Source organism: Diadema antillarum, unplaced genomic scaffold, assembly GCF_040938485.1.
Source record: "Diadema antillarum isolate AM-2024a unplaced genomic scaffold, OU_Dant_1.0 seq00000931_RagTag, whole genome shotgun sequence".
Taxonomy (NCBI): domain Eukaryota; kingdom Metazoa; phylum Echinodermata; class Echinoidea; order Diadematoida; family Diadematidae; genus Diadema; species Diadema antillarum.
The window spans coordinates 1,401,382-1,423,708 of record NW_027271782.1 but is presented as its reverse complement, the minus strand read 5'-3'; the positions used below and the strand labels follow the sequence as shown (position 1 = coordinate 1,423,708).

General features: G+C 37.2%; 1 protein-coding gene across 1 annotated transcript in view; it reads left to right on the top strand.

The window, feature by feature from the left end:
• The window catches only part of LOC139741484 (uncharacterized), a 122,412-nt gene that overhangs the window by 83,905 nt on the left and 16,180 nt on the right, over nucleotides 1-22,327 (top strand). Inside the window, exon 5 of the mRNA XM_071652069.1 lies at nucleotides 16,116-16,364. Coding sequence (XP_071508170.1) covers nucleotides 16,116-16,364 — 249 coding nt within the window. The remainder of the gene's footprint in view (nucleotides 1-16,115; nucleotides 16,365-22,327) is intronic.

Below are 22,327 nucleotides of genomic sequence, written 5' to 3'. Positions count from 1 at the left end.
TGATTGGTAAATTGCAGCTCTTGGACAACTTGTGTTCTTACACCTCAGCAGAAAATATTCCAGAATTTGATTATCATAGGATTATATACTAACACCCATGTTAGAAATCCATGCTTAAAATGAACGAGAATAGATATTTCTTTTCTTCACTTTGGAACACTTTGTTTATGAAATGCAGTCAAACTAGATCGCTGTGTACAGACTTTTATGAAGAAATATTTGATATAATCTTCAAAACTATTCGATGCTTTGAAATGGGAAAGGTCACATCTTTAGAAGGACCTTTTCTTCTAATCCAGAACAAAACACTGCATAAAGTAAAATACTGTATATGGCATACATTTAGCAAGTCTAATATTTTGCGAATCAGGACTTACCGACAATTTTGCAAGTGGTTGAATTTGTGATTGTGGCATACAGTCTGAATGGAGAAATGTATGCGTGCACGTCGCAGTCATGTTGGGATGAGAGTTAATATTTTCAGTTTTTTTTTTAATTTCATGAGTAGCATCGACTCGCAAAATTCGCAAAAATAAAAACCTTGCGAAATATTTGGCATATACTTAGTATTAATTCTATCACTAGACATTAGATACTGGACCAAGCAGTGCGCACCAGAACATCAAAGAAATGTCTGAACACATACACATGAAAATACTCTGACTAATAGGAAAAAATGTTTGATATTAATGAGTATCCAAGCTTTTCCTGCCTTGCACATTTGATTATGTGATGTGCTGCATAGAGCACACAAAGCAGTGTCCAGACACTGGAGAAATTCATCAAACTCACTACCAAAGGTTCCAAAGAAAATGCAATATGCAAGACTTTTGACAAAGATGTATTAATCATGTGTTTGAATTTGCATTCTTTGGCCACTTGGGCGAACACTTAAATGCCTGTGTGAGCATGCTACTGTGGGGCTTATGGCTCTCTATCCTCACTGAAGGATTGGGTATTGAGGATAAAGGACACAACCGCTGCTGCCAGCGGATTCGAACCATGTACGGTACCTCAAGATTAAGGGTCGGGAGATTTATCCACTGAGCCACAATGCCTCCTCACTGAAGTATCAATTCAGGGAATTAAAAACATTGCAGCAAACTACGGAGCTTGATGTCCCCATGAACTGTATGGTGTCCTACGCTGTGAAATTATAAAATCTACTTTGTGATCAATAAATGCAGGCCTCGAATTAACCGACGGCCACCGACGGCCACGGCCGTCGGTGCCCCTCTCGTTGGCCGCAATGCCTTTTGTTTTTTGATCAAAGTTACGGCCAAAAAAAATGTGCCCTTTTTCTTGGGGCCGTGGTGCCCTTTTAGAATGAAAGTTATTATTTATGACGTATGATATGCCCTTTCTCAAAGTCTCTTTAATAAGCTTGAACAACTTTCCTGATCTCAAATATCATACCTTCAGTTCACTCGCGTCCCGATATATCTGATTCAAACTCAAAGTATCTTTCCGAGATACGAGACGACGTGTACGTACATGTACGCCCGACTGGCTTTTACCGTCCCGACTGCCTCTGCAGCGCAGCGGCCGCGAGTATGTACTAGCTAGGCAGCGCATATTCAGTGAACTCCAAGTTCACCAAGAAAAAAGAAAAATCCCACGATGCCAAGGTGTGCCAGACTGGGGAATGGGGAGGGGTGGAGAGAGAGAGAGACCAATCAACAGAAGAAACCGTGCGTACTGGCGCATTCTTGGAGGTCATGAACTGTCTGTCACAGACTAATCATAGCAATCTACACGCGCGCGCAAATTCCTTTGCCTTGTGGTTTTGCCAGCCAGCTGTCGGAATGTGCTTTGAAGTTTCATAGCAGCCTGGCTGGCCTGAAAGGATGTCGAGTTTCAAACAATACCTACTGTTGTTTTATTCCTGTTTTAAAAAATGTCGTTTTACCTGATAGAAACGCGGAGATCGGGAATGTGTTACAGCTGTAGGGAAGAGGTTTTTGTTGTGTGTTGCACTTTGTGTGTGTGTGTGTTTGTTTGTTTTTCTCGGTTTGTGTTTCTTCTTTCTTTTTTCGTAAACACCAAACATGCCCTTTCCAATGTGGCCTTGGTGCCCCTCTGAAGGGCTTTTTACACTTGTAAATTTTTGCTTAGCCCCGGACCAACCTTAGCCCACTTTCTGTTTACACTCGTTTTTGCCAAAGTGGGCTAGCCCCACCGATAGTACAGTACTATCTGGCCCTGCAAAATAGCTGGGGTTAGCACCGCAATTGCGGTGCCAAGCAAGTGAGTGTAAACAGAACGAAAAAATAATCCTGGGCTAAACGACGGAGACGAAGTCCGACCCTCACTGACCAATCAGAAACGAGGTAATCAAGTGCTGCCGGTGCGTGCGTGTACGTGTACAGTACACAGCGTAATTATGAATATTCATGTGGTTTGGAAAGTCCGGGGCTAAGAAATACGAGTGTAAAAAGGTCAGTTTTCTCCTTAGCCCCGGACAAGAGATAGTACTCTCTAAAAAAAATCGAGTGAAAATTTTCACTCTAAAAAGAGTGAATACAAAGAAGAGTGAATTTCGAGTGAAATTGGAGTGAATTTTGAGTGAAAATGCTCATTTTCACTCATTTTGGAGTGACGTCAGGGATCACTCGAAGATTTTGGAGTGATCTCTGACGTCACTCCAAAATGAGTGAAAATGAACATTTTCACTCAAAATTCACTCCAATTTCACTCGAAATTCACTCTTTTTTCTATTCACTCTTTTAAGAGTGAATATTTTCACTCGATTTTTTTTAGAGAGTACGGGACTAATTGGCGAGTGTAAAAAGCTGAAAAAATTGGTACGGGACTAACGATAGTCCTGGGTCAGAGAAAGTCCGGGGTTAAGAAACACAAGTGTAAAAAGCCCTTGACTGACTTAAGTGCCCTTTTCTAAATGGCCTTGCCCCTCCAAAATCCTATTTCGAGGCCTGTAAATGCACCAGTAGACCTCATTATAATGACAAAACATGACATATGACTTTATGCTTGCAAAGCATTCCTTGTAGGCAACATGTAATGCAAATAACTAATTTTATGTAATAGAACACTTGATTAACCTGGTATCTCTGAAATATGGCATTTCTTTAAGCCTTAATCCTCTGTTTACTTTGAGTGTCTTGTTAGCACAGTGAACCCCATAGCATTGTACACATTGTCCAAAGTTTCTGGCACAGACAGAGTTTTCGAATAGAATGTCTGCTCCTGGTGAGCAATCGGTTAAGGATGTAGAAATGAACATTTAAGCCATAGAATGCTGAACAGGGCATGAGATATCACAAATATGATATATAACATCAAATATCATGTGTGGGACTAGTAGGATTTTTTTTTTCTTTTGTGTGCTGGCTTGGCTTCCAGCTCACTTTGTGGTTAGATTCTGCAGCCAAAAATCACCACCTGTCACTGAGGCATGGGGATTTAGTGTTGAAAGTAGTTTTGCGCCAAAGTGGCAAAATTTTCAGCATTTTAGTGTTGGCAGTATGATAAGGTCATCATTCCATATCATATCACAGCTGACTTCTGTGGGTCCAAAGTGTGAAAATTGCTGATATCCGGACAATTACATTATGGTTTGTAAATTCGATTACAAATCTAGACCATCATGTTTAGATTTGTCAACATCTCTGTATAAATGGAATCTTTCTGTGAAAAAAGAAAGAAAGAAAGAAATCCTTCAATAATCACTTCCTGCTTTGGTATTAACAGAAAAATCTAAATCATGAATTCACACATTAGCTTTGTTGAGCCCTAATTTGTCTTAAAAGCTATTCAGTTGCATCAAAAGGTCAAATTTAACCTACCCATCCTACAATGTAGAACCAGTATACATTGTAGTTGACTCAAAGATTGATATTGACCTGTCCTTTAGAAGTCTGCATACAAGCAAAGCATCAAGTCCTGTGTTAATGTGAGTGTGCTGTTTTATAGCTTACCCATATTAGATATACTAGTTATGATACTAATTACATTATGAACATATGATTTTATATGAAATTCTGCTTGTGTTTAAATGATGGCAAAGTGTCGTGTGCATAGATCCTTATTCAGATGTTTTGTTGAAAAAAGAAGAGAAAAATACATGTATATAAATAGGTATTTACCTTTGATCATGAAGTAACTTCAGATAAATTCTTGTACAGCATTGACTCCTCCCACTACTAAAGCGAGAATATTATTATCTGCCATTGTTACCATGACCCACCTCTGCTCTTGGCACAAGTTCAGACTATTTCTGTTTTATTTACAAGTTTTTTTGTTTTTGTTTTTGTTTTTTGGTGTGTGTGTTTTTGTGAAGTTGTGACATTTCCCCCTCAAACACTGCCTCTTAAACCTTTAAGGCAGCTGTCCCAGACTCTTATCCCAAGGTACATGCATTCAGGATTATGTTGCTTTCTGCAGTTGTCTGTAATGTAAAGTAAAGAATGATATAATCATTGTATTCAGGGGTAATTTAGAATCTAACTTCATTTTGAGCACGTGGGACTAATGTGTACTTTGAAAGCACATGTAATATCATAGGATTTATTTATTTATTTATTTATTCAAGATTTCATGCGTGTTCACAAAACAGGAATGCATACAAATGTATGCAAGTACATCTCATATAGCCAAGACAGAATATATACAATAAGTATACATTGATAAGAAGCAGTTACAGGATAGTCAGAGAGCTACATTATTCAAGGTAACGAACACGCAAAGGAATTGCAACATAAGCTTAAAGCTTGAAAATCATTGCAACCCCCGTGCACACAATCTATATGCTTGCAAATAGTTTAAATGATACTTGATAGGAGTTTGGGGGGGGGGGGGTATTTACAAAGAGAGCATGGGAACATGAGGGGGAAAGAAGAAATGCATGTGTGGTGCCTATTTGTCCTGTCGGACATTGACAAGAGAGAGCAAGAAAAAGTTTAAAGTGTCAAGTCATTATAAGCAAATTATACTGATAATAGTAATATATTATAAGGAAGCTTTACTACTACAGTCTGAGTTTGAGGATCTAACCTCATTTTAAACGTATGGGACTAATATTAACTGTGCCGTGTGAGAAATCAGTGCAAAGTTTACTTTTTGAATAGAGGCATCTTTGTGAAGTGGGATGGTCTTACTGATTTTCAAACTTCGCATTCTCTGAATTAGATTTCTCTCTTTCCTTTTTGTTAGAAGCCAGGTGCATGATTTCTCACAATTCTATTTGTGAATCCATCAAGTTTTAAATTCATGAGCTTTCTGAGACGCTGCAGAGTGGGTTTTAGATTTTATATGAACATCAGCTGTGGAACTTCAATCATGCTTTTCAGATTTCTTAAATTATTCAAAGATGAGATACTATTATGTTTATATATGAACTACAATTGGTAAAATATGGCATTTATGAATTATACTCAGCTCTGATATTTAATGGAATTTTTCTTTTATATTTTCAATCTCAAATTGGCCATTGCTTTATTTTTGAAGTATCATGATACTGTATATTAAATCTTGACAGTGACCAATGCAAGTGTAATAATATTATGTGTGAAGGTTAAAGTCAGAAACTCAACTTGTATACCCCTTGCCTTGTAAATGATATTTTGATAACTTTCAAGGTAAAGTGTTATGCCATTGGACAACCATCATTATTATCCTTATTATTATTATCATCATTATCATTACTATTATTATCATTATTATCATTATTATTATCATTATTATTATTATTATTATTATTATTATTATTATTATTATTATTATTATTATTATTATTATTATCATTGTTATTATTATTATTATTATTATTATTATTATTATTATTATTATTATTATTATTATTATTATTATTATTATTATTATTATTATTATTATTATTATCATTATAAATTGAAGCACCTATCTGTGGGTTTGCTAGACTGTAATGTAGCTTTCCAGAGGAAATTTTCATTACAATGTCATGAATATTTTTTCTTTGGTGGGGCATCCAACAAGCCCCCTACTGTAAGTACATAAAAAAGAAACTTGCAACCTCAATCAAGGGCCAACCAATTCTTCACTTGACCTTGCACATTGCCAATTTGGCCAGCATTTCATAATTGAATTATCCCTAATTTTGTGCTTTGTGCAAAGGGGGAAGGGATGTGTGAGTATTATAGAAGTATAATGGAGAATTAAACATTTTCTCTGGACTTACATTATACTCATTATTTATAATTCCTGAAACCTTGACCACTTTATTTTTAAGGATTTCTTCCACTAATGGTGTACGATCAGTGGTAAGATTAATGTGGATGGTGTCAAATAATGTGTTTTATTAAAAGCAAGTACAATAGCTTTGTTTGTTTGTTCACATTTGAGGAACCCTTCAAGGCATGCATGCAGTTTGACTGTGTGTTCCTCCCACATTCAGTTTTTATTACAAAAACTGCATTGTGGACTTTTGCTGTACATTCATACTTGGCCCAGGTATGCTTGATGAGGTGTAGAAGCTCTTATTAGATCTTATTAGATTTAGGGCAAATATTCCTCAAGTTCAAATGTCAAATGTTATTGAACTTTCACATAATTTCAGCAGTTATTATTGCCAGTGGACATCTGCTTATATCCAGTGGTAATGTGATTTTGTAGGAAAGATAATACATAATAGCTTTTGATGAAATGACAGTGGTGAATAGCCAAAGGTGAATGTTGCTGGTTTCTACTTACTTTAAAAATATCATTCTCTAGCCATAACTTCACCTGGGAATTTTCTTTTAGAATAAAATTAGGTATGAAAGATAGAATCAAATCAATCAATTGTCTGAAATGACAATTTGAAAGGGCAAAGGTCACCAAAATTCAGTCATTTTCTGACTGTAGATCCCCCTTGGTTTAAGTACAATCATTATTTGGTATAATGGATCGAAATAATGAGGAGGAAAATATTTTCTTTGTGTCGAGAGGATAAAAGTTCAATCCTTGGTTAGTAATCAAGATTTCTTAATCATATCAAAATGTTGATCAAAGGGCCTTATACTTATGGCAGATATGGAGATTTCATGAGAAGCAGAGGTGTTCAAGTTAATGTGTGCAATTGTTGAATTGCTCTAGTTTTAAAAAAAAATGCATTTTATGGATTCATTTTCATTTTGAGGTTTTGTATAGTTCTTGAGTAATCTAGAAAGTAAAAAATAACAATAAAACAAAACAAACCTAGGGTTATGTTGTTAATGTCAGTGGCCCATCTGCAGGTGCAAATTTGGGTTGTCCTTTACTCATTCTTTCGGTTGTTGTGGGCAACCGACTTGCTTCACATCTTTGTGAGAGTACAGTGACCTTGTCCAGTGTGTAGTTGGTTTCTTGGCTCCTACTGACATCACCTAGAATCTGTGGTCTTCTTGTATCAGGACTCTGTATGTGTACTTCGTGTACTTTGTATATTTGTGTGTGTGTGTGTGTGTGTGTGTGTGTGTGTGTGTGTGTGTGTGTGTGTGTGTGTGTGTGTGTGTGTGTGTGTGTGTGTGTGTAACTCTATGCAATATGTTCTGTTGTTGTTGTTTTGTGTTGGTGGAGTGCCAGACTAGGGTGCTTAGTGGTCAGCTTGCCGGTGAGAAGGGAAATATTCATTTCATGTCATTAAGACGCTGCCCCGTGTACAACTGCGACTTGCCCCCGCGTGGTCATACTTTTTTTTTTTTTTTTTTGCCTGGCAAGGCCCCGACACCAGACTACACATTGGTTGGAATGTTCATGTGCATGCATTCTTTAATTTGATTAGAGCTCTTGTTTTCATCGCTGACAATTGAAGGGATATTGTGTTATCATCTCTTGAGCTAGGTGAAATACCGCTCCATGTTTATGTTGGATTTGGTGAACAGTGTTTGATCAAACTAGCAGAACTGTAAAAGATTTGACAAAATTGAACGTAAAGTGCAAAAGCTCAAAATATAAAAGAGTTTTCACATTTCATGAAGCAGTGATGTTGGTCAAAATCACATCTATGCAAATTAGATGAGATGATGTATTGACCTTGCAAGTCCTCCTCGGACCTACTTAAAAATATTGTTCTTCTTTCTCTTTCCTGTATTTTTAAAGTGAGTTTTTAAGTTATATCCTTCAATCAGAATACTGAACCTTAAGAAATGATGACTCGGTAAATGTCCAAAGGGGTTGTAGTTACATCATCATTGACTAAAAATATAGATTTCAAGGTATTTTTAGAATACAAACCAACAGGAGTGTTTTGAGGTAACATAATTATCATGTAGTCCAATTTGCCAAAGACTGTGGCTCTGATGTCACTGCTGATGAAAAAGAAAAAGAAAAAGAAAAAAAGAACTGGTGCATTTTAGATTTCCATGACTTTTGCATTTCTCTTCCTATCTTCTTGAAACTTAACCATTCTATATTAAAACATGATTCTACATTTTTTATTCGCAAAGTAAACTTGAATGTAAAAGGGAATTTTATTCTATATTTCATTCTGCTATTAAAGTTCTGATAGCTATACTTCTGAAGACCAAACTGTGTGGGCATCTTCAGTAGATGGCTACTACCCAAAGATGTGCCATTGTTGTTTTTGTGCTTTTGGCCTGCATTGAACATGTGTATGTAATGGTTGCGTATTACACTCTTAACTTTCACTCTTCCCGAGAGTGCTGAATTTGAAACACGATTGTAATGATGCTTCACGAGAATCATGTCTCAAATTAAAGCACTCTTGCCATGTTAAAGCAAACTGGAATCATAGAGGCTAACTTGAATCGTAATTCCAATTGTGTTTCAAATGAGGGTCCGGAGGTGTTTTACAATCATGTTTCCCCAGAATTAAGCCACGAAACGACCGTGTGAACGTGATTGAACTCCAATCGTGTTTTGGGGGGGCGGAGATTGTGGTGACCTTCCAACCACTCCCACAGAAAGACGGCTCAAGTGTGATTGATGGGAACTTGGAAAGAAACCAAACCTTCCCTCCTTGCTCTGAAATTCAAAACCGCAGAATCCGTGAAGCCTTCCTCGGTCGTGTGAATGAACGATAATTTGAATCATAATTGTAATCATGTTTGTAATTCAGCATTCAGATTAAGCACTCTCGGTCCGTGTAAAAGCGTGGATAGTATGGCAATATTCATAGCTCAAGTTGAGTACATTCACGGTAAACTAGTTTGAAGCTTCCCCCAGGGTCACTGCCTACTCCCAAGGACAGGCAGGTGCTCTTCCTAGATACTCTAAATAGACTCTAAGGGTTATTTATAAATGAATTTTGATATATTTTCCACAGCCGTGCATATTTTGGCAAAAGTTGCCATGATTAAATGATAACATGGAACATATTGCCTTGTGTACATCAGCTGAGCATGAACCATGTGGAAGCTGTTACTCAGATACCCAATGTAACTGATTTAACTTTGACGTGGTTAAAATCACAGTCCTCCTTTAATATGTTTCATCCAAGAAATTATCATTTTCTAGATTGATTTGCAGGTGTTCTCTGAAGGCTTTGCATGGCGTACCATTTAGATTCTTTATTAGATACAATGTAGATATGGGCCTGAAAAGAATGGACTCATTTAGGCCCACTCTCATTCTATTAGAAGGATGATATGCAGTAAAACCGTGACTGTCCAGTGATTGTGGTCCTTATTGTATGGTTATTACTCACTTTTGGCATTCTTATTTTTCAGTACACGAATGGATGATTTGATTTGAAGTTTCATATTCGTGGATTATCATTTGCAGTGATGAAGTTTCCTTTTGGTCTATAAATGACTCAATGACTGTAGTAGGTGGCCCGTGGGAGGATAGTACCTAAAAAACTGGTTAACCCTTCATGTGCTATTTAGCAAAAGGGGGTCAGTCTGTTAGACATGATACTGGTAAATTTTCATGTGTATGAAACTTTCTCAAATTTTGTGTGAAGCCAAGATTTGTGAAAGAAAAATGCACACGCCATTTTTTTCTACACAATGCATTGAATGCCAGTGGTAATTCGTGAAAGTTTCGTGCCGCGAATGTTCATGATTTTACAGTATTGGTAAGGCACATTTTGCTGTGCGCAGATGTTCTCTAGTGTACATTCCAGGCTTCAAGTATTGCAGCAAGTATTTCTTTCAGAAAAGGGTAAACGCATAGTTTCCATTGATACACATTAGTCATTAAAGAATTGAACTTGATGATTATATCCTTATAGACAATGAAATGATATTTGCTTTTTTTTTAAGTTAATGCTCAGATTTTTTTTTTTCAGCTCTAAAGCTTTACTTTTTGAATTAAGTGCACATTTCTAAGACTTGTTACTGACATATGTTAAGGGTAATATTATTCCCCCTGCCTTCTGAAAGAGAGAAGTCAAGTGTTCTTTTGTTATGCGAGAAAAGTGAGAATATGTTGAATTTTCTTTATTCTTTCTTTATACCGTTCTACTTATGTGACATCACAAGCTATAGTAGTCTTCTCATCCAGCCTTGAGTGAGCAGAAACTTTAAAAATTCATAACTTTTGAACGGATTGTCCGATTTTCCTCAAACTCTCAATGATGTGCTCTACTAATATTGCTGCATTCACTCAAACCCGAGAAAAGTGAGAATATGTTGAATTTTCTTTATTCTTTCTTTATACCGTTCTACTCATGTGACATCACAAGCTATAGTAGTCTTCTCATCCAGCCTTGAGTGAGCAGAAACTTTAAAAATTCATAACTTTTGAACGAATTGTCCGATTTTCCTCAAACTCTCAATGATGTGCTCTACTAATATTGCTGCATTCACTCAACCCATATGTCTATGAAGGTGAACTTGTCCTTTAATTTTGTGAATAGCACCCAACTCTCGAAATTCGCGAAAATAAAAACCTCACAAAATATTCAGCATATACAGTATATGACACAATCATTGCTCGGGAAATTGCTAAAAATTTGAATTATAAGGACAGAATATGAAAATACATGTTTATCATCTATGAAATTAGGATACAACATTGTCTTTGTGCTGACCACTAATAAGCATATTTCTTCTCTCGAACTTTGTCTTTTTTAATTCATTAGTCCATATATTTCTGATGTCTTCTAAGCTTGTTTTGTTTATTGAGAAAATGAACGATAGTGTTTAGAATGGAAGACTAGCCACGAAAGAATCTTTCTCTGTTTCAACCACTGTCTCTCCGTTTCCTTTCCTTGCCGCGTACCGGGGCAGGATGTTGTAGTAAGATGTGCATGTTCCCGTGAGCGATAGTGAACTAGCGCACACGCCGAAACACTGTGAGGGGGACATGGGATGCGAGGGGGGAAGTGTCGGGGGCCGGCCGAAAGGGAGGTAACGACATTGCCTAGTGATAATTATTAGCTTCAACTGTCAAGGAACCTAATTAATGCTTCCATTTCCGCTCAGAGTTTGTTCGCGTTGAAAGCAGCATTGCCTGCATGTCGCCGCTTCTCCGTCTGTCTGTGTCTCTGTGTCCTCTTGTCTGTCCATCTGTTTGTCACTCCCCTTACATCCTCTTCAGCTTGCTCTACACACACACACACACACACACACACGCACACACACACACACACCCTCTTCCTCTCACTGTCCCTCTCCTGTAGATAAATCTTATATCCTGCCTTTGTATCCATCTGTTTTCTGTATCTGTATTATCTATATCAAGAAATGTCTCTAACACCCAGACTTTTCTCCTTTTATGTATTTTGAGCTGGTTGTGTAGCTGTTTGTTGGTATAGAGCAGTCCACATCTTCTCCCCCTCCCCCTAGCAACCTCTCTCTGGGTTTTTCCACATGCTCGCTCTCTGCGTTGCTAGGGATGAACAGCACCAAGCCCTGCATTCCATAAAGAGCATCAATGTCCTCGTCGCAAAAACTGCTCTCACGTCGTCGGAGGAGCAGATTCCGGGTCGCTGTATTGTATTCATTTTATTGCATGGTTTTAGAGAACAGTCTGTGTTAATGTACTATTAGATGGTCTTTGATTGTCCCTATATGCTTGTTACTTCTGCCTTGAAGTGAGTCCATCTGAAACTTAATCTTGAAATGTGATATAGTGACACTAAACCTGATAGCCTGGGCTCCAGGCTGTTAGCTATTTTCTTTCACCTCTAATTTGAGAATGTTTGAGTGGAAGCTGTCATGATCGGATCTCTTCGTGACTTCCAGACACAAGCTTTTGTTGGTATTGTGCGTATTTAGAAGCTTAGCCTATGTCCAAGCCCCCTTTTTATATTGCAGGGTAGATTTTGGTCTTGCAGCTTGAAACTAGGCTGTTCACATCCTGCCTGAATTTACAAGATTTGAAACAACCCTGCACAAATGGAAAGACTTGAAATTTCTTTAACAAAGTCTGTGATAGGTGGGAGGTATCTGTAATGGCATACTTGCGCCCTGCTTAAATTGAAATCATGAGAACCTTTGCATTAACTGCATACCTGCTTCTTGAAATAATTCTCCCTTGGCATTTTTCTGATGCAACTTCAAAATAGAATGGGAAAAGAGAATCTGGTGTGTTGGTGATATGTGTTGCTAGTTTGAGAAACTTTTTTTAAGCCTGTTCTGATTCTGCTTCCTCCACCTCCAAGTTGCCTTAAGTGTTCTTTGCAACCCCTAAATTTGAGTAGTTTTTGACACATTCCCCGATGGCAAGTCGCCCACAATAAGGAAAGGCAGCTAACTCCCTCGCAAGCAGTGTGCGCACACATCGTCCGCCCCGTGTCTGAGGTTCAACTGTACTTTAAGATGTCTGCGGTTAGAACAGAACACAATCTCATTGTGTGAGAGAAAGAGAGAAATAGATAAAGATAGAGAGGGAGAGAGAAGGGGAGAGAGGAGAAATAGATATAGCAAAAGAGGGAGAGTTAACACAGAGGCAGTGGGTTGGGGTGTGCTGCTGATAACCAGCCAAAAACTTTTTTTGTTTTTGTTTTTGTTTTTGTGGACAACACGATGAAGCCAGAAGTCGGGAAGTGGTCTTAATCAGACAAAAGAGACGCAGGGAGGGTCTGTGCTTCTTGTTCCATCAGTTTCAGTGTGTTTCAATTCCAGTTGTTTGAGTAACACCTTAAGTGAGTGAAGCAGAGTTAGTGTGCAACAATGTTGAAAAGTGATGTCCAAAGTACAGTTTGACAAAGTATATCTACCACCCATGATATGCAGTGACAACCATTTCAGTTTTTTTTTTTTTTTTTTTTTTTTTGAGTATTCCTTATATATATATTCTGGTGGGACTTGCATACTGTAGTCTCTGGTCTCGTTAGTTTTGGTATGATAACAAGCACCAGCACCAATGGTAACTGCAGGGCCGGAAAATCTAAACCAGGTGTAGTGGAAAGTTTGGACATCATTCATTATTTAACGCTTACTTGGGTGACATCATTATCTTACTAATTTAGGTTAGGAGGGCTTATAGTAAAGTCTTGCAATAATTGCATACAGGAGACCATTCTTGAGAGTGGCATGAATTTTGATAGAATATTCTTGATTGATATTCATGATTTGAATCAATTAATTTTGCGATGACTGCTATGGAAGCAATACTCATAAGCTAGCAACCATGGAACTGACTGCTCTGAGGCCCCTCCTCAGGACTATGTACTGCAAACTATTGGAGTTAGAGCCAAGAAAAATTGGGAATGCCTGTATGATAATCACTGCACATTAAATGGTTTATGTAGATGATTTCCTCACCAAAATCTGCCAAACCTGGGGTTTGTATCGTATGGAGGGGATCTCCGTGTCATTTTAGCAAATCACTGTAATTTGATGTCGCCATGACAACAATGGAAATGCTCGCAGTTTATTGATTGTTCATTGTTATCTAGCTACTGGCTCTGTAATTTCTCTGTATGGTATTAATGCCTTTCATGCCAGAGCAATCTAACAGAGGTCTCAGATTTTTCTGTCAGTATTTGACGTGGTGTTTCTGTTTTGGTATACATATACAAAGTATTTTAGTGTCTTTTGGTATTTAAAAAAAAAGTGAAAGAAAGAAAAGGGGAATCAAGCTTCATGAACTTCCTTGCTGAGTTCAGACTGAATGTCCATAAAAAGAGAGAAAAAAACCCCAGTAATGATGATGATGATAATGATAACAGTAATAGTAATAATAATGATAGTAATAGTAGTAATAACAACAATAATGATGATGATGATAATAATAGTAATAGTAATAATAATAATAATAATAATAATAATAACAATAACAATAAAAGTAATTGTACTACTTCTACTACTACTACCAATAATAATAAGAATAACGAGAATAAGAAGAACAAGAAGGATGAGGAGAAGAAAAAGTATTAGTACAAAAGAAGTATGTATAAACATTATTTTAAAAAAAAAGGAAAAAAAAGAAAGAGGAGGAGGAGGAAGAAGAATAGGAATAGACCAAATAGTATCATGTTAAACAATCCGTGAACATTATCCTATTGGTTGAAATATTTAGATCTGTTCCTTGCATGATTTTTGTTGGCAGTGTTTAGTATACAGCCATGTGGCATTTTGATTCATTTGACCTTTGACCATTGGCTTCCTGTACGTTTATGTCAAGCAATATAGCAATTAGAAAAACACTGAGAGAACGCGCAGACCTCCACTAAGCAGTTCATTTCCACCCATATAAAGATATGCTGAAAATGACCCTATTTCACAATGATAAAGAATTCTTTCCAGTGTTTCGACCTTAGCTTCCTGCTGCGCCTGGAGTGCGCACCTCAAATGTGCACAGCTTGAATCTCCTCGTTTGTTGGCCCTATTTGCATATGATAAAGAATCTGTGAAAATATGAAATAAAGAAAATTCCTGGATTCAGACATTGATCTGGATCAGGACTGAAATTTAATCGCCTGATCCTTGTGTTATCATCAACTTTGCCTGTAAATTTCATCAAAATATGTCCACAACTTTTTGAGTTATTTAGCAAACAGACAAACAAACAAACCAATGTGGGGCAAAAGCATAACCTCCTTTGCAGAAGTAATAACACATGTTTCTAATGATCTGATTGTAGAAAAGGAAACAAGGGGACGGGAGTACTACCTTTAAATGCCTGGCAAGAGTGAGAGGAAACCGCTGGCAAGACTTACAAGGCCTTTTTGCAGTGTGTAGGAATGTCTTCAGGGAAGTTTGGCACTTGTAACCAAGATAATGAAAGACAATCACAGAATTCTTTGTAGGAATTTGAGATTAACAACTTTCCTGTGTGCGTTTATCTACCCCTCGATCTGTGTGAAAGACGGGCTCGGGTAGCGAAATTCCTGCCGTGCATTGCCATTGTTTTTTGGAGTTGGCACATTCAACGCTTTTACTCTCTACTATTTTGCAGTTTTGAAACTTGAACTCTCTATGCAAGTCATTAAGATTCCTTACTTATTCTTTGAAATGGGTAGTTATCCTTGCGTCAGTAATTTGAAGCAGGAGACTCTGAACCTGTCATGTGTATAAAACATTGTCTGAATTTATGAATACGACAGTCAACTAATCTTTGTGATATAAAGAAAGTGACATCATGCGAATTGCGGTGTGCTGTATGCAAAGCTACGTGTGACATAAAAAAAAAAATCACATGACAATGAAAATAGAAGATTACCAAACTGAATTTATTTCATGAGGATTTATATGATACCAATTATGCTTATCATTATGATGATGATAATTATGTTAATGACAATAATAGTCATAATTCCAAAAAACAATAATGCTGATAAAGATATTGGTGATAATAATGATAGCAATTTTGATGCTAAAATTCATGATAATGATTTTTTTTTTATAATGTATGTTGTAGAATCCATCTTCCACTTTTTGCTGCATGCTCAGAGAGCAATGCATTTCAAGTTTTACAAAGAAAGACAACAAATATCAGAAAATAGACTGAATGAAAGAAGTGATACTTTACTCTTTAGATTCAAGCTCCATTTATCAAGACGTCTTTTGAGCACCTCAAAGTGATGAATGTACAAGAACACACGTGATGTACTTTTCTGATATGTGGAACCAGAAACTGAAGAATCCATTCACTGCCCAAGTAAGATTTATATGCACCGCATATGATTTTTCTTGGAATCAGAAACAAAACAGTGCGGTACTCAGTTTATAGTATTTTGATTTTGCTTTTACATTTAATTGTACTTTTTAAATATTTTGATCTTTTTCATTTTGAAAACCTTGCAGGCTGAGGAGATTAATGCCATCATCAGCAAGGCCTTCAAGGTGGCCTACGCCAGCATCCGCAGCAAGAAGCAGTTCTACGAACTGGTGGACGAGCTCAACCGGGAGCAGGAGGAGTACTTCGCCCAAGTCACTCGCTTCGCCGAGGAGGAAGAGGAGAGGGCGCGCCGGCCCGAGAACCTCATGGCTAACCAGCCGGTCTTGTCGTCGGAACGCGTCCGCGGGTTCTCCGTCGGACAGAGTCGGGTCTGGGTAAGAGACGCTTGTTAGGATTCTTGAAACACCCTTTTTCTTCTTTGTACTCATAGAAAGCATGGCATGAATTTAGAAGCATTGTCATTGCATTGTGATCTTAATCTGTAGTTACAGCACTTTAGTTAATGAAGAATGTGTGAAACTTGAGGTTTCTCAATTGCAGGCATTAATTAATAAAGTAATATACCTGTCAGTTATAGCAGCGGATTGATTTTGCTTATAATGTTTATTAGTTAACACTGAAATGTATACAGTGTATTCCTGTAACTCGTTTGAAAGATGCATACCTTCTTTTTCTCTATTTCAAAGCATGAGAGCTGATATGAACTGATATGCACATTTTTATACCAGAAAAACGGCCTCTTAGAATCTGTTCTGTGTTTGTCAGGGAGTGTGTCTGTGTGTGTGTGTGTGTGTGCATGTGCGTGCATGCATCTGTGTGTGTGTGTGTGTGTCTGTAGAAATGTATGTTAAAGTGAGAGTTTAAACAAGTGGAGTAACAAGATTAGGCCTTTCAGCGAGTAAATGCAGGAAATTTCACATCCCCCATTCTGCTTACATCATGCCAGCCCCCCTCTGCCTTCGACTGATCTTCTCTCGGTCGCTCAGAAGTTTGTGTTTCATTCACACTTGACTCTCACCTTGGATCGCATGTTATTGAAAAGTATTTGGACACGAGTCTAATGTACATTTCCCAGCTAATCTCATCCACGTGCTCCACAGCCCACTTTCACTCGGCTCATTATCAGACCCTCAAACCCTCTCATTGAACCATTCATAGGTAAAGATGGGGGTAGGGTGCTCTCTTATACTTCCAAATTTATCAAAATAAATAGAGACAAAGTTGACACTATTTAACAAATTGTCAACTTGTTGCTTTCACCCTTTGTGTGGTCTGGGCGCCAATTTGCATAGAAGACCCCGTGACGTTGTACATACTGTCCAAAGTTCCTGACACAGAAGGGGCTTAAGATGCAATGGGGCAAGTCTACCTAGATGCAATCATAAAGTTAATTCCAACTTGTCATATTGAATATTTGTGAAAATTCATGAAAAGAAAAGGTCTGCTGATAAAATTAGAACATTTATATTTGACATAATACACTGTTTTGATGGACGATAGTATGTTGGAGAATATTTTTTTTTCCTGATAAGTAGCAGTCCTGTTAAGGGCTATACCACTGAGTGATGAATGCTTGCAAATGTAGCAAATTTTAGATTATGTCAGGGTCATAAAGAGTTGCAATCAAGTTGGTAAACAGGTACAATCAAATTTGCAATCGTTGCCACATACTGTTTACAAATTTGATTGTAACTGTTGATGAATGTGATTGCAACTGTTTACAAATCCTAACGAAACATAAGATTCACTATCCCTACAAACATTTGCCGCTCAGTGAGATGTACCCTTGTGGAGAAGTGGAAATGAGGTTTCTGTAAGAAAAAGAAGTATGTATATGTTATCTGTTTATAGTTTGATACAAGCCTGTAGCTCATTTTCCCGAGCGAGTGTATGTGGGCATGTGAGATTGATAGTTTGAAGAAAGCGATGTCCAGAATTCTGGGTTGCGTGTCAGAGGATCCCAACTTTTGTGCAGCACTGTCGCAAGTAGAGCAGACCTCATGTTTGAGAAATTGTGCTAGCTTTGATTTTTCATGTATTAGTTTCATATTGGCAGGATGTGTTCAGAACCTATCACCCACATACCTTAACATGAAATATCCTCCTTCTGGAAACTAAATCTGACGGGGGGAAAAAGGGCTGAAAAAGAATATCGACTCTCGCAGGGCAAGCCTCGTATGTTAGCTACCATCACAAGTTAAACCATCACAAGAGCATGGTTCAAATTAGTGTTGCCATAGAAACATTAGCAAGAATTGCCATTGAATGCATTTTTTATTTTTCCTTCTTCTTATGAGGAAACAAGTGTTTTAATAGTTTGCGTGTTCACGATTTTTGGAGGGGGAGGGGAATCGAAGGAGAGAGTGAAAAAAAAAACATTTTAGTGACCTGTCATTGCAAGTCCTCTTCAGCAATTTTTCAGGAGTGTTTCCTGTAGTCGTAAGTTAAGCTAATCTATCCGTGCGGAGAGGAAGCCCCAGACTTATATTGCGACCACGTGCGCCTTCTAATCTGTGTCGCATTAGCGCAAGCGGGAGTTAACGAGAAAAATGCACGCGTCCCTGGAAAGGGGGGAGTTTTGAGACCCAGCTTGGGTTGTGCAGAGTGTTACCAAAGGAGTGATACAGGTGGATTTTTTTTTCCTTCTGTTTGTCTTGTCTTAACCCATGTTGAGCTAGTGTGTTTATTTCATGATAAACTTTCATCTTCTAATTGCTTGTCGATTTCACAATGAATCTTCATATGGCAGGATTGTGTATTAGAAAGATGATTAAAAGTGAAAATCTGCAATTTTACTGTCAAAAAGAAATCTTATTTATCAAGATTTGCAAGGAATGCAAAGACTCTTCATCTTTGTCCTATCCTTTTCTGCTTTTCCCTTTTTTTTTTTCTCCCTGAGCGAATCCTAAGATTGGTCCTAAATCAAACTTGGATCGGAGTTTTGTGCTAGAAGTCTTTTAACAATACGTGTGAAATTTGCTTCCATGGGCTGAAGCCATTTTTATCTAGCTTTCATTTGCTTGCACAAGCATATCGGCCAAAAATTCATAAAGAAAAATTGTGATTTGCTGCTGAAAAAAGTGATGACTAGCAGAAGTGGATAGCATTTTCTGAATTTCCATAGCTGCTACATAAGATTCTTTATTCTTAGGTTTAATAAAACCAGTATACAACATGAATGAAATTCTTTATTTCATTCTTGTATTGAGTATCTTTTCTCACCCTGATAATGTTTTGAAAAATGCTTTTTTTCAAATAATACAAATTAATTTAGCCCATAGAATTTTGTTTTTTAAAAATCTATGCTGACATCGATAAAAATTTGTCATTCATGATGGTTGTCTTGTTCATGTATCATCAATTTCAGGTTTCAGATGAAGGAGAGAGAAAGATATAAGGAGAGTGAGAAGAAGAGGGAGAAAGAATTAACAGGAAGAAGTCTGATGGAAAGGGAGGGGGATGATCGGGGAGGAGGCAAGAAGAGGATGGATGGAAGTGGGCCTGTGAAAGGGAATCCTTTAATTACGTGGTGTAGGAAAGAGATAGGGGCGAGTAGGTCGTGAAAGGCGGATAGGTTATACCAAGACGCGACAACTTGAGATGGGTCGGGAGGGACAGCGATGGGGGTGTCCCCTTTTCACCCCCAGTTCTGTACTCCGTGTTTATAGTAGGAGCAGGAACAGACATTCTGCCATAAATGTGATGATGCAGAATTAGTGTGCTTGGCATCATATATTCAACTTTTGGAGTGTAGAGGGCTGTAGTTAACCCATTCAAGAGCAAATATGTAGAGATGTTTCTCATATTGCACACGGTAAAGACTGTCATTGGTAATAAGTGGGTTAAACTTCTGGGAGAGCATGTTCTGACAGATATTGATGAAAAAATTCAAAAGTGGTAAAGATTCACAATCCCCACATAAACATAGAAATTCATTTATCAAACTCTGTATGTCCTTATTATTTTTTTTTTACTTGATTTGATATGCCTAGGACTATGATATAGAATGTATTATAAAATGATGATATGGATCCTAATCAAATGTTTAACTGAGAGCAATCTAGTGACCAGTCTTTCATTTTGCTAATATGCCCAGCGGGCATAATTCTTACCATTGACAACATACTAATAACAGAGTTGCCAATTTGATGTGGAAAAGACAATAATTTTTAAGGCAAGATCACCCCAGGAGTTTTTGGGTCAACTGTTAATGTGTATGTACAATGTATGTATGTATGTATGTATGTATGTATGTATGTGTGTGTGTGTGTGTGTATGTGTGTGTGTGTGTGTGTTGTGTATGTGTGCATTTTTCATATGTCATAATTCCCCTGGAGTCATCACTTTCAAAAACCCCAAAATATGCTAATGAAATAAAAATAAAATATTTGATAATGTGTTGTCAAATTTCATTGTATGCAACCTCATTATAATCCACGAGGGAAGAGAAGACATTTTTTTTCTTTTTTTACCTTAAAGTATGTAATTCAGAGGTTGTGAGACAAAACATTAATGAGGGCTTAGTTTGCTGAAGGTCAGAAATTATGTAAATTAAACATTGTACATTCATGCTATTAAAGGACAAGTTCACCTTCATAAACATAAGGATTGAGAGAATGCAACAATGTTAGTAGAACACATCAGTGAAAGTTTGAGGAAAATTGGACAATCGATGCAAAAGTTATGAATTTTTAAAATTTTTGTGTTGGAACCGCTGGATGAGGAGACTACTATAGCTTGTGAGTCATATGCGTACAACAGTATAAAGAAAATATAAAGAAAATTCAACATATTTTCACTTTTTTCACATAATAAAAAAGCACTTGACTTGGCTCTTTCTAAAAGCAGGGGGAATAATATTACCCATAACATTTGTCGGTAACGAGTTGGGGGAATGTGAACTTTTTTCATAAGATAAAATTTTGTGAAATTCTCTTTATATTTTCCTTATATTGTTGTACGCATGTGACATCTAAGTTATTCACACACTGCAGTAGTCTTCTCATCCAGCGGTTACGGCACAAAAACTTCAAAAATTCATAACTTTTGAACGGATTGTCCGATTTTCCTCAAACTTTCAATGATGTGTTCTACTAATATTGCTACATTCTCTCAATCCTTATGTTTATGAAGGTGAACTTGTCCTTTAAAAACACTTGCTGCTTGTATGTGTACATATTTGTGAGTACATGTATACAATTTTTTCTTAGAACTTAGATATTAGCATTTGATGTGTTAAGTTCAAATATATATTGCACAATTTCATGTAATTATTCTCAATATGATTTCAACCTAATATGGCATCTTGTAACTTTGATCCTAGAATGCATTTACATGGATCTAAGACTGAAGGCTGTGAGTGTGAAAATTTGTTCAAACTGACAAATGATCCAATCACTTTATGATATATCTGCTCTCTTCACAGATAACGTATCGAAAGTCGGCTCGGGTTAGTCAGCAACTTTTGCCATTTGAAAAGGCGCATATCAAAGTTTATAAGAAATAAATCCTTCCTAACCTCACTGTTGTCAATGTCATCCATATCATCCTCATCATCATGTGCTTTAAATTCTTTCTCTTCTTCATTGCCACCAATCATATACATGTCAGAGGCAAATGCATAGTTGGGATTTGATGTGCTGTGAATCATATGCAGATTTTGATTTGGCTTGTTCCATCATTTTCATAAAATTAATAGGCCAAAATTGTAGCAATGAGTGAAGTTTGTCAATTTAGAATTTATCCTAGCTATCAGAAGAAATTTCAAATTGGCCACAATATTGATTATATTGATTTTCTTTGTCTAAACAACAGAAATTGTAAAATTCCAATGCATAGTCATTTACTGGACTACAAGCAAAATGGAACTTGGCAATGATTGCATTAAAGGCACAATCAAGCTTTCAGTCTTATTTATTTGCCTCTGATGTCCTCTACCAAAGCATAATATTTGTATTATGTTTGAACGTTTTCCTCCTTCTCTGTCATTTCCAATCACAAGCAGCTCTTTATATGCTATGAAGAAGGTGAACTATAGCTTGGGGTAGAAAAGGATGTGTTAGAGATTTTTGGGAGGTTGCGTTTAATTAATTGGCTTTATAGGAAGGAAGCACGTCGGGTTGAAGTGACACCTCATTCTCATGTTTAAATTTACTGTAAAATGAAGCAACCACGTGAAAAGATAGTTGGACACAGGATGAGAAAGTTACAACACTTAAAATGATCATAATGATTTTCGTTTTGCACTTAGACTGTATGGAAACTGCTAAGGCTACAATGTACATTAGTCTAGATCTCCCCTTTTTGGGTGGGTTTAAGGCATGGGAGCAGTATTGGG